The sequence below is a fragment of the Phyllobates terribilis genome, unplaced genomic scaffold (assembly GCF_046119375.1).
Source record: "Phyllobates terribilis strain yellow unplaced genomic scaffold, ASM4611937v1 Scaffold_4__5_contigs__length_816908805, whole genome shotgun sequence".
NCBI classification, from domain to species: Eukaryota; Metazoa; Chordata; class Amphibia; order Anura; family Dendrobatidae; genus Phyllobates; species Phyllobates terribilis.
The window spans coordinates 759,507,864-759,521,540 of record NW_027362764.1 but is presented as its reverse complement, the minus strand read 5'-3'; the positions used below and the strand labels follow the sequence as shown (position 1 = coordinate 759,521,540).

Sequence of the window (13,677 nt, the reverse complement as noted above, 5' to 3'; positions counted from 1 at the left end):
CCGCAGGTAAAAAAGAAAAAAAAAAAAAAAGTGCATTTCCACGTCGAAAACGCACGTTATCCGTACATAAGTATATCAAAGCAGGTAGAATCAAAGCAGGACACATCAAATAGACAAAAAAACTGCATCAAAAACCCAATAAATAAGTGCACACAAAAACACAACAAAATAACTCAAAAGTTTTTCATCTAAATCCCCCCTTCCCCAAAAAGGGATGGCTTTAAACTATTATTTTCTTTCTTCTTTGTTCCCTTGGACCGATTTTTAAGAATCCCCTTTTCCATAGCAGGTTAGATGCCGGTGACTTCCCATCGGCATGGTGTCATATGTAAGGCGGTACATTAATACATCAGGAACCCGGAAGTAGTGCTGACCGGAGAGCTCCGCACTAATGTGAACCGGGCCTTAATAGTAGATGACGTTTAGAGAGATGTTGGATTAATGGATGCTAATAAAAGTTGATTTTACCATCCCCCCAAAAAATGGGATTCAGATGAAAACCCCCAATGGAGCCCTTCATTATAATGAGGCAAACATGGTCACATTGTACTCCATTGACCTCCAGTCTGGTGATATGTCTTTTTTTTCAGCGTCTACTACACTTTTTGTGCCCCTCGGGGCTCCGTCTGAATCCCAATTTTCAAGGATATAGACGCAGAACTCGGCGTAGATAATAGACTGAATATGAAGCCAGCCTCCTCTGTGCTGATTACAGGACCAGGGATCACACCAAAGTTGAGGTGAACTTTGATGTGGTCATGAACCGGATGAGAAGAGTTTACAAAAAGACAGATAAAAGACTTATAAACTCCCCGTCAGAACGTGGATTCATTTTTTCCTTTTTTTAACATATTTTCATATATATCTTAACATATTTCATCTCTTTAAAGTGTTCTTTTTTTAATTAACCTTTTTTTTCCCCACTGTTACTGGGGCATCAATAGGGGCCCGGTTACAGGTGAAAATACGCACTGGCAAAGCTCATCTAGGTTTGCTAACATCTCTGCTATGCCAATAAGGGACCTGGTGATCATGTGATCGCTGGATCCAGTAGTGGCACTGGCAGCAAGGCTATACATACATGCCATGTATCAGGGCTCCCGATTGGCTGTACATTACACACGGCTGTAATTATTGTGAATTACAGGCACAGACAATGGAGTCCGTATTACAAATTCCTGCCTGTAAACAAGGACGCGGGTTATTTAATCCTCTTATAGGGAAGAAAATAAATAAATCCAGGTCGCCATATGGTGCCAGGAATATCAGAGAAGGTGCAGGGCTCACAGAAGTCAGACACGGACTATTGTTCTCCGTTGTTTTTCTTTTCTGCTTTGATGAAGAATTTACTCACATGCATGAAAAAAAACAAAACACGTACTCACCTACATGACCGGAGCTTGTCCGGCTATATCAGCACTGTGTCCCTGCAGTGATGTGACATAACTGGCTGCAGCGGCCTCTGACTGGCTGCAGCGGTCACGTGACATAACACTTTCCAGTTCGTGTACAACCCCTTTAAGTCATGGAAACGCTCTTGCAGCATAAATTGACTAGTGTTGTAAATTGAAGCTCAGTTTATGCTATGGAGGTCGTCATGAGTTTCCACATTTGCAATGCAAAGTGTGAACTGTGAGGCTCAGCCACATGACTTCTGCAACGAGGTCCACAGTGATAATTACTGCTGTGGATGAGACTCTACTGTGTGTATGGACCCTGAGGCGAAGTTCCCACTGTGCAAAAATACAGCGGATCGTCTGCTGCGTATTTGTTTTTTTGGAAAATCGATTGAGTCTTACAATCAGTCAAAGGTTTAAATTACAAAAAAAATAAAATATATACAAAACTATATGTATCAATCCCAACATTTTTTGCCCAACAGATGCCAAAACTTTACTGCATGTGTCAATATAAGGGGATATCCAATATGTATCGGTTTGAGTGTTGTATTTTTGGGAAGCTACGTTTGCTCATTTTTTGTCCTTCCGACCCTATGTCAGTGCATTACTGCGTGTCCATTTGCAAAGTACAGCTATCCCGTAGTTAAACCACATGTAATGTTTGCTTTTACCAATACTGGACAGTAGTTATAAATTAATCTGCGGAACTCTGAACAGAATCAGTCTCCTTCCCCCTCTGGCAGCTGACAATGTAGTACCTTGTAGTCATCTCAGCTATACTGTCATGAACCGCGGAGGCTCTACTCCTTCCCTGACGTGTAGGGCAAGCGGCTATTTCTGCTCTACAGTGCACAGGGGACCACTATGCAGAGTAGGATGGGAGTGTGTGACCACCACAACCAGTCGGCTGCAGGAATGGCTCGGGGTCAGAGGATGTAACCATTGGACGTATAGTGGGTTGTAACATTTGACTAAAAGGGATGTCCAGAGAAAGACGTCATCTGGAGCGAGGAGCCCTCTACCCCAACAAAACAAGAAAAGGGGTCTACAATGTGGACGGGCGAGTTTACCAGGCTGCATAGTATAATAAAGGATATAACCGTACCTCCCGGCATCTTATATCTCTTCTTCTGTTCTGGAGATGAGGAAGCTTGAAACCTAAAATGAAGCAAAGAAGTGAATGTATGGTATTGCTGAAATACTCTGTGCTGCTAAATGTTACAGCTAGGTGTCAATCCGCATCAGGAGGTCAGAGGCGCTGCTCATGTAGCCTTCGACAGCCGCTCGCCAGGTACGACGCAGACACATGGAAAACGGAGGCCGGAAGAGCAGCGCCTCTCGCCTCCAGAGGTAGAAGCGAGAGGCACCAGATAGACCCCATAAAGAGGAGAGGCTCCAGCTGGGAAATAGTGACAGGATGCTAGAAAGGTCCGATCAGTCTGGATCTATCGGTGCAGATCCAGTCACTCATTTCTACGGGAGATCAGAAAACGACCAAGTCAGTGCCGAGTGCAAGAGATCTGCCCCTCTGACAGCGGCAGACGCCGGGGCCCCGACCACGGGACACACGGGCTCTCAGCAGAGATACCAGAATTTATTAGACTTTTATTGCACATCCGGTAGATATGTACTGATGGGGCTCATACAGTGGTATGTATACGTTTGGACACCCCTGGTCACAATTACTGTTATTGTGAACAGTTAAGCAAGTTGAAGATGAAATGATCTCTAAAAAGCCGAAAGTTACAGATGACACATTTCCTTTGTATTTTAGGCAACAAAAGATATACACTGCTCAAAAAAATATAAAGGAAACATGTAACACAATGTAACTCCAAGTCAATCACTCCTCTGTGAGATCAGCCTGTCCAGTTATGAAGCGACACTGATTGTGAATCAGTGTCTCCTGCTGTTGTGAAAACGGAACAGATGACAGGTAGAAATGATCGGCAATTAGCCACATAGCCCCTATAAAGGAGTGGTTCTGCAGGTGGTGACCACAGACCATTTCTCTGTTCTCATCCTTTTTGGCTGTTGTTTTGGTCACTTTTGCATTTTGTCATTGCTCTCACCCCTAGAGGTACAGTAGCATGAGGCGATGTCTACAGTACAACCCACAGAAGTTGCTCAGGTAGTGCAGCTCATCCAGGATGGCACATCAATGCGAGCTGTGGCAAGAAGGGTAGCTGTGTCTGTCAGCACAGTGTCCACAACAGGAGACGGAGAGGGGGCCGTAGGAGGCAACAACCCAGCAGTAGGACCGCTACATCCTCCTTTGTGCAAGGAGGAGCAGTGCCAGAGCCCTGCAAAATGACCTCCAGCAGGCCACTAAAATCCATGCAACAGAAAAACCTACAAGAAGCAAAATGAACATAAACCGTGCTGTAAATAAAAAGCAAGTGCAGTTAAATAAAATAGGGTTCTTAGTAACACTGTTTTTGATCAAAAATAGTATAAAAGCCATCCCACCACAACAAAGTGAACCCAATCGGGATAGTCCTAAGCTGTCTAATATTAAAAACCTTACCATGTGTCAAAGTTGACCTCTGTGTGAATAAGGGTCGACAAAGGACTGGGTCCCGAACTGTGGACACCAGCCAAGGGAAGCTTTTTTAATGTATTATCCAGCTCTAGGAAGGGAGGCCACACCCTGGTTTGCTCAGAATGCAAAAAATACAAAGAAAAAAAAAACACCAAATTTGAGCTTGGTTTAAGTTTTTATACATGCAGCACATAAATGCATGTTTCACATAGCTAAATAATACATTTAAAAAGCTTCACTTGGCTGGTGTCCTCAGTTCAGGACCCGGTCCTTTGTTGGCCCTTATTCACACAGAAGTCAACTTTGACACATGGTAAGGTTTTTAATATTAGACAGGGTAGGACTATCCCGTACGGGTTCACTTTGTCGTGGTGGGATAGCTTTAATACGATTTCTGATCAAATACAGTGTTACTAAGAACCCTATTTTATTTAAATGTACTTTTGCTTTTTATTTATTTACAGCAGGGTTTATGTTCATTTTGCTTCTTGTAGGTTTTTCTGATTCAAGGCCACTGTGAAACATGCATTTATGTGCTGCCTGCAACATCCTCCAACATGACCTGCTTGGCAGTGGGTCAGTAATGGTTTGGGGAGGCATTTCTTTGGAGGGCCGCACAGCCCTCCATGTGCTCGCCAGAGGTAGCCTGACTGCCATTAGGTACCGAGATGAGATCCTAAGACCCCTTGTGAGACCATATGCTGGTGTGGTTGGCCCTGGGTTCCTTCTGATGCAGGACAATGCCAGACCTCATATGGCTGGAGTGTGTCAGCAGTTCCTGCATGAAGGCATTGAAGCTATGGACTGGCCCGCCCGTTCCCCAGACCTGAATCCGATTGAGCACATCTGGGACATCATGTCTCGCTCCATCCACCAACGTCACGTTGCACCACAGACTGTCCAGGAGTTGGCGGATGCTTTAGTCCAGGTCTGGGAGGAGAACATCCGCCGCCTCATCAGGAGCATTCCCAGGCATAATAGGGAGGTCATACAGGCACGTGGAGGCCACACACAATACTGAGCCTCATCAGGAGCATGCCCAGGTGTTGTAGGGGGGTCATACAGGCACGTGGAGGCCACACACAATACTGAGCCTCATCAGGAGCATGCCCAGGTGTTGTAGGGAGGTCATACAGGCACGTGGAGGCCACACACAATACTGAGCCTCATTTCCTTGTCTTGAGGCATTTCCACTGAAGTTGGATCAGCCTGTAATTTGATTTTCCACTTTGATTTTGAGTATCATTCCAAATCCAGGCCTCCATGGGATATTCATTTTGATTTGATCATTTCAATGTTTTATTGTTGTCAACACATTCCACTATGTAATGAATAAAGATTTGCAACTGGAATATTTCATTCAGTGATATCTAGGATGTGGTATTTTAATGTTCCCTTTATTTTTTTGAGCAGTGTATATTCGTCAGTTTTTACATTGTAAAAATTACAAAAAGGAAAATGGGCCGATGCAAAAGTTTGGGCATACTTGGAGATTTGTGCGCCCAGATAACTTTGACCAAGGTTTCAGAACTTAATTATCCTGTTGGGTTATAGCTTGGTCACCATCATCGTTAAGAAAGGCCTGTGATGCAAATTTCCCAGCTTTATAAAAAAAACAGCCTCCTCTAACCTTGTGCCAAAAAACAGCAGCCATGGGATCTTCTAAGCAGCTGCCGAACACTCTGAAAATGAAAATGGTGGAGGCCCACAAAGCAGGAGAAGACTATAAGATAGAAAAGTGTTTTCACATTGCCCTTTCCTCAGTTTCAAATTTAATAAAGAAATGGCAGTTACCAGGAACCGTGGAGGTCAAGATAAGGTATGGAAGACCAAGCAAAGTTTCAGTGAGAGCTGCTCGTACGATTGCTAGAGAGGCAAATCAGAACCTCAGCTTGACTGCAAAAAAAACTTCAGAAAGACTTAGCAGCCAATGGCACGGAAAACATTTTACGGGTAGAGGGAAGAATGGATTCAATGAAATTTCAACAAATTCTTGTTGCAAACATAACACAATCTGTAAAAAAGCTGAAGCTGAAAAGAGGATGTCTTCTACAAATCGATAATGATCCTAAACACGTCAAAATCCACAATAGACAACCTCAAAAGGCACAAGCTGGAGGTTTTACAATGGCCCTCACAGTCCCCCGATCTGAACATCATTGAAAATCTGTGGCTAGACCTCAAAATAGCAGAGCATGCAAGACGACCCAAGAATCTCACAGAACTGGAAGACTTGTCCAAGGAAGAATGGAGGAAAATCTCTCAAACAAGAACTGAAAGACTCTTGTCTGGCTACAAAAAGGGTTTACAAGCTGTGATACTTTCAGAAGGGGGCGTTACTGGGTACTAACCAGGCAGGGGGCACAAACTTTTGCATCGGCCCATTTTCCTTTTTGTCATATTTAAAATGTAAAAAATAAAAATATATTTATTTTTTTTGCCCAAAATACAAAGGAAATGTGTCATTTAGGCCTTTTAGAGATCATTTCATCTAAAACTTGCTTAACTGTTCACAAGAACAGTAATTTTGACCAGGCGTGGCAAAACTTTTACATGCTCATGCTGGTGTATATGTGGGGACCACCCCATGATAAATGTAGATCCATATGTGATGCCCAGAATATACTCGCCACCTCTCCATCAGGTATTCACATATATTACATGTGGACTTCTCGCCAGCCACACCCCCGCGCTGCGCACCTTCCACCGCACCCCCGCGCTGCGCACCTTCCGCCGCACCCCCGCGCTACGCACCTTCCGCCGCACCCCCGCGCCGCGCACCTTCCGCCGCACCCCAGCGCCGCGCACCTTCCGCCGCCCCCCAGCGCCGCGCACCTTCCGCCACACCCCCGCGCCGCGCACCTTCCGCCGCCCCCCAGCGCCGCGCACCTTCCGCCGCCCCCCAGCGCCGCGCACCTTCCGACGCCCCCCAGCGCCGCGCACCTTCCGCCACACCCCAGCGCCGCGCACCTTCCGCCACACCCCAGCGCCGCGCACCTTCCGCCACCCCCCAGCGCCGCGCACCTTCCGCCACCCCCCAGCGCCGCGCACCTTCCGCCACACCCCCGCGCCGCGCACCTTCCGCCGCCCCCCAGCGCCGCGCACCTTCCGCCGCCCCCCAGCGCCGCGCACCTTCCGACGCCCCCCAGCGCCGCGCACCTTCCGACGCCCCCCAGCGCCGCGCACCTTCCGCCACACCCCCGCGCCGCGCACCTTCCGCCGCCCCCCAGCGCCGCGCACCTTCCGCCGCCCCCCAGCGCCGCGCACCTTCCGCCACACCCCCGCAGACTCCGTGTGGAGCTGGTGCATAATATTTCATGCAGATGTGACATTGCTGACACTTGTATGTCACAGGCAGACACGTCACACTATACATACATATATACACACACACTTGATACATCACACACTATGTGTGTATATATATATATATTTATATATATACACTTGATAAATCACTCTACACTGTATATGTTCCGTGTACAGCTATTTTCCCTCCTCCCATTCTCATTACACCGCTGATATCACCGCACAGACCGGGCTCCCTCCCTCCCGGATATATGACGTACCCGCCCGGTGACGCTCCGAGGCCTCCGCCGCTTTCTGCACCTTCCACAGACGGCAAGTCCCGGAACCTCTGCGGATATCAGGGGATAAACGCCACAACCAACACTTCCCTGGACACGCCTACCGCATCCAGCTCCCAGCCAATCACCAGACTGACAGGAGTTTTCCACCATTCACAGTGCGGCTTACAACAGTCTCTGCCTCTGCTACACATAAAAGACCCGATCTGACTGGCTGTTGGAAGTGTTATGCCATAGAAACGAGTGTTGGCATGTGACTTCTAGCTCAAGGGGGAAACCTGGTATTACACCGCACGCATTAATCTGTCTGCGCTTACTGGAGTGGCGGCCATGTTTACGGAGACCAGGAATCTGATTTATTATCCTAGGAGCTGTGAATGGGTTTAGGAAACTGTGAAAGTGGAAAAAACACTCAGGTTTATTAAGAATCATGTAATTAATATACTCAGGGCTGGCTCCTGGCTTCTGAGGGCCCCTGGCGACAGAGTTATAGTGGGCCACAATTCATTTCCAGAACCATAACTTTGCATTTTCTGTCCCATATTTTACAGACGGATTCCACCCGAAAAAGCGCAGAAAATCCACCACTAATGGGGTCAGACATCGTGAAGTGGTTAAAAGAAGCAGCATGTTCATTCTTTGGGAAAAAAAAAACAAACGCCGGCGGCAGAGCCGGTTCAAAACGACCGCAAAACCGCCAGTAAAGCGGCTCCAGGGAAAAGACCGCAGGCTTTTTGTATAAGCAGCTTCACCAAGGAAAAGATTAGCTGGTGCTCCGGTGTGCACACATACTCCAAGGCCATATTCACATGTTGCGTTTTTGCAGCGTTTTTTTATACAAATTTTCCGCTGCGTGTTATAGTAGCAGCAAAGTCTATGAAAGTTCAGAAATCTCATGCACACACATTGTTTTTGCAAAATGCAGCATGTCACTTCTTTCAGTGTTTCATCAGCGTTTTTGCAGCATTTTTCACCCAATGATCGCAATGGTTAGTGCAAAAACGCAGCAAAAAACTCAGGTGTCAGATTTTGCTGCTTTTTTGGTGCCAAAACCTGATGAAGTTGTATCAGGTTGTTTTTCTTATGCGCTAAACTTTATCAGCATGCACAAGAGACAAATGAACACTGACAAAATGCAGCAAAACCTGCTTTTTAGACGTTGCTTCTTTACTGCCAAGAGAGCAGGTTTTGCCAGCGGAACGTGTGAACATGGCCTAAGAAGAGATTTTTTTATCTGACTACTGTTTTGCAGTCAGTGCCTAGTTTGGAGAAGTTTCCTTCAGGGTCTGCTTCATAAAAAGTGTCGTGCACCATCTCCATCAGGCGTTCAAATCCTCTTCAGGAAAAAAAAACTGTCAAAAAACTCTTTGTGTTGTTTTTTCGATCATTTTTGGACGTTTTTTTTCAGCCAGAGTTTTTTTGGAGGGCTCCCATGGTTTCATGACTGCTTTTCTTACTGTCATTTTCTGGTTGTTTTTTTACATTCCGTTCAAAAATGAAGAAACTTCTGGCAGTTTTTTAAGCAAAAACAATGGCAAAACTCTCCAAAAAACATCCAGGCGCCTCTTGAGTTTTCCCATGCACTTGCATTGTAAAGAATGACTTACAAGCGGAAAACGGCAGAAGAATGCACCGGTCACTTCTTTTAACTGCTTGCCGTTTTTTAGCAACCTGAAGTGGTTAAAAGCCATTATACACAGGAGCTCTGTACATGGTATACAGAGTATAATGTAAGTGTACAGGTAATACAGTGATCACCAGTGCCATTATACACAGGAGCCCTGTATATAGTGTACAGGTAATCCAGTGATCACTAGTGCCATTATACACGGTATCTCTGTATATAGTCTCAGTGTACAGATATACAGTGATCACCAGTTACATCATACACAGGAGCTCTGTATATAGCATATAGTGTGCAGGTAACACACTGACTCACCAGTGACGTTTCTAGTTGAAGGCCTTCATATTTGCTTTTCTTCTCCATCCAGCGCAGACCGCAATCACTTTTTCCAGCCAGGACTCATCTCTGCAGAAAATAAGTAATAATATCCTTTAATTAGCCCCTACAGTAATAATATCCCCCATTCTGGCTCCCTTGTGTCTCATTCCTGGCCACAACCACATGGTTGTTTTTCTTATGCGCTAAACTTTATCAGCATGCACAAGAGACAAATGAACACTGACAAAATGCAGCAAAACCTGCTTTTTAGACGTTGCTTCTTTACTGCCAAGAGAGCAGGTTTTGCCAGCGGAACGTGTGAACATGGCCTAAGAAGAGATTTTTTTATCTGACTACTGTTTTGCAGTCAGTGCCTAGTTTGGAGAAGTTTCCTTCAGGGTCTGCTTCATAAAAAGTGTCGTGCACCATCTCCATCAGGCGTTCAAATCCTCTTCAGGAAAAAAAAACTGTCAAAAAACTCTTTGTGTTGTTTTTTCGATCATTTTTGGACGTTTTTTTTCAGCCAGAGTTTTTTTGGAGGGCTCCCATGGTTTCATGACTGCTTTTCTTACTGTCATTTTCTGGTTGTTTTTTTACATTCCGTTCAAAAATGAAGAAACTTCTGGCAGTTTTTTAAGCAAAAACAATGGCAAAACTCTCCAAAAAACATCCAGGCGCCTCTTGAGTTTTCCCATGCACTTGCATTGTAAAGAATGACTTACAAGCGGAAAACGGCAGAAGAATGCACCGGTCACTTCTTTTAACTGCTTGCCGTTTTTTAGCAACCTGAAGTGGTTAAAAGCCATTATACACAGGAGCTCTGTACATGGTATACAGAGTATAATGTAAGTGTACAGGTAATACAGTGATCACCAGTGCCATTATACACAGGAGCCCTGTATATAGTGTACAGGTAATCCAGTGATCACTAGTGCCATTATACACGGTATCTCTGTATATAGTCTCAGTGTACAGATATACAGTGATCACCAGTTACATCATACACAGGAGCTCTGTATATAGCATATAGTGTGCAGGTAACACACTGACTCACCAGTGACGTTTCTAGTTGAAGGCCTTCATATTTGCTTTTCTTCTCCATCCAGCGCAGACCGCAATCACTTTTTCCAGCCAGGACTCATCTCTGCAGAAAATAAGTAATAATATCCTTTAATTAGCCCCTACAGTAATAATATCCCCCATTCTGGCTCCCTTGTGTCTCATTCCTGGCCACAACCACATGTTCTTCCATCATGGCCCCATGTGTTTCCAACCTGCCCCATATGATCTCCCATCCTGCCCCATCTGACGTCTCCATTCTGCCCCATCTGTCTCCATCCTGCCCCATGATCCTACCCAATGTGTCCCATGATACTGTCCCATGATACTGCCACATGTGTCCCATGATACTGCCCCATGTGTCCCATGATCTTGCCCCATCTGTTTCCATCCTGTCCAATCTGTCTCCATCCTGTCCCATCTGTCTCCATCCTGCCCCATTTGTCCCCATCCTGCCCCTTGTGTCCCATGATCCTGCCCCATGTGTCTCCATCCTGTTGCATCTGTCCTCATCCTGCCCCATCTGTCTCCATCCTGCCCCATGATCCTGCCCATGTGTCCCATGATCCTGCCCCATCTGTCTCCATATTGCGGCTTGCCGCTTTCAGTACAAAAAAAAAGGAAAAAAAGGAAAAAAAAAAGTTTCTCCTTACCTGGTCGCAGTCCAGCGTCATCATCTCCCTCCTACATTTGAGGCATAGACTGGCACATGACAGTGACGTCATACGCCGGCGACGTGCCCACTGACAGCTGACAGCCTGTGATTTGATGGCGGCTTTAAACGTTCAGGTACTGAATGTGCAGGATCCTGCCGCTGGGGCCCGTTGAGCAGAAGAGGTCCCATTTCTCACTGGGCCCCATACGCCAGTAAGGGCAGTAATGCCCTGATGGCGGCCCTGAACGTACATTAAGAACAGCAAAGTGTTTCTCCCATAGAAATGAATCTGAAATCTAATCTATTCTAATCTGAAAATATAATGATGTAGAGACAGAGACCCTGATTCCAGCAATGTGTCACTTACTGGGCTGTTTTTATAAAATCAGTGTTTTATCAGCAGTAGATTATCACTAGAGGACTTGGTGTCTCGTGCCTTCTGGTCCAATCATGTCCCCACCACTAACTGGTATTTTACTTCCTATATACAGTGTACACAGAAAGCTACCAATCAGTGGTGTGAGCGGGGTTATACAAAGAGAGCAGCCAATCAGTGGTGTGAGCGGGGTTATACAAAGAGAGCAGCCAATCAGTGGTGTGGGCAGGGTTATGCACAGAAAGCAGCCAATCAGTGGTGTGGGCAGGGTTATACACAGAAAGCAGCCAATCAGTGGTGTGGGCGGGGTTATACACAGAAAGCAGCCAATCAGTGGTGTGGGCGTGGTTATATACATAAATCTGCCAATCAGTGGTGTTGGCGGGGTTATACACAGAAAGCAGCCAATCAGTGGTGTGGGTGGGGTTATACACAGAAATCTGCCAATTAGTGGTGTGGGCGGGGTTATACACAGAAATCTGCCAATTAGTGGTGTGGGCGGGGTTATACACAGAAATCTGCCAATTAGTGGTGTGGGCGGAGTTATACAGGGCTCAGCATTCCGTGCTCTGCTAGATCTGTAGCAGAGAAAACTGATTGTATCACAACTGCTGCCCCCAGGAAAGTAAGTGACACATCGCTGGAATCAGGGTCACAGCCCCTACATCATGCTAGGGTAGCAAAAACCTGCTGACAGATTCCCATTAAGTCTTACCACGGAAACGCCCAAAACTTGTGCAGGCTGCAAGTGAATCTACCTTTTTTGGAACAGGAAATGCCGGAATTTGTAGAGATTGGTTCCAAAAATCTGGGACTGTTGGCAACTAATGACTGGTAAGAGTATGCTTCAGCCACGAGAAAAAATCTGCTAATATTGCAATTTTTTTTTATTCGGGGGAGGTGGGGGTGGATCAAGTAAGAAAAAAAACTTTTTATGCTTTTTTTTTTAGAAGCATTTTTCCCTATAGTTAATCCTATGTGTGAACGCATGAAAAAAAATGCCATCCCTATAGCATTCAAGAGAACAAAACGCCATGAAAACCCCACAGTTTGTTGCACTTTATATTGTTTCCTAATGATTCACAACCAAAAATTTTCCAAAGTGATTTTATCACATAAAACTGTAGCAAAAAAAATGCCATTTTTGTCGAAAATGCTGCCCTGGGTGGATGGTTCTGCAAATTTTGATGCAGTTTCTTGAGCCCTAGCCAGTAGTGTAATGAAAAAGTGCTGGAGACAGATCATGGCCATGGCTGACAGTCACTAGCCACAACAGTGATACATTGAATACATTGAAAAACTGGGGGGAAAAATTCCAAGGGAGGGTGAAATGGTGAAAAAAAAAAAAAATTCTGTCTATATTTTTTTGATTTTGCTTTTATTGACTTGGCAGCATGGGGGTTCTCTTTTAGGTCAGTACGATTATGACGATATTCAAATGGTGGGAAAAAAAAGTTCAGAAATTTGTAAAAAGAAAAAAACGTCGGTTTGTGTCGCCCTTTTCTGAGACTCATAACTTAATTTTTCTGTCGATGCAGCTTTGTGAGCATTTGCTGTTTTGCTGAGCTGCGGCTTTTATTGCTACTATTTAAGGGTTTTAATCACTTTTGAGGGAACAAAAAAAGACAATTCTGATATTTTGATGTATTTTTTGCTTACCGCATCGGTTAAAGAATTTTTTATTTTGATAGATCGGACCTTTTTTTTTTTTGCACGTGCAGATACTAAACATGTTTAATTTTAAATGGGGTAATTCAAATTTTTATGTTTTTAACCCCTTCGCAACCTTGGGTTTTGTCGTTTTTGCTTTTTCGTTTTTTGCTCCCCTTGTTCCCAGAGCCATAGCGTTTTTATTTTTTGGACAATATGGCTATGTGAGGGCTTATTTTTTGCGGGACAAGTTGTACTTTTCATCGCCATTACTAGTTTTACCATATCGTGTACGGGAAAACGGGAAAAAAATTCCAAGTGCGGTAAAATTGCAAAAAAAGTGCAATACCACAGTTGTTGTTTATTTATTTTTTTTACCACGTTCACTGAATGCTAAAACTGACCTGCCATTCTTATTCTCCAGGTCATTACGAGTTCGTAGACACCAAACATGTATAGGTTATTT

The 13,677-nt window shown here is 45.0% G+C and overlaps 1 protein-coding gene across 1 annotated transcript in view; it reads right to left on the bottom strand.

Annotated features, from left to right (window-relative positions):
- The window catches only part of EFR3A (EFR3 homolog A), a 163,082-nt gene extending 155,430 nt beyond the window's left edge, over positions 1 to 7,652 (bottom strand). Inside the window, exons 1-2 of the mRNA XM_073679898.1 lie at positions 7,512 to 7,652; positions 2,506 to 2,558 (exon numbers count right to left, since the gene is read on the bottom strand). Of these exons, the coding sequence (XP_073535999.1) occupies positions 2,506 to 2,515 (10 nt within the window). The 5' untranslated portion in view covers positions 2,516 to 2,558; positions 7,512 to 7,652. The remainder of the gene's footprint in view (positions 1 to 2,505; positions 2,559 to 7,511) is intronic.
- Between the last annotated feature and the right edge of the window lie 6,025 nt (positions 7,653 to 13,677).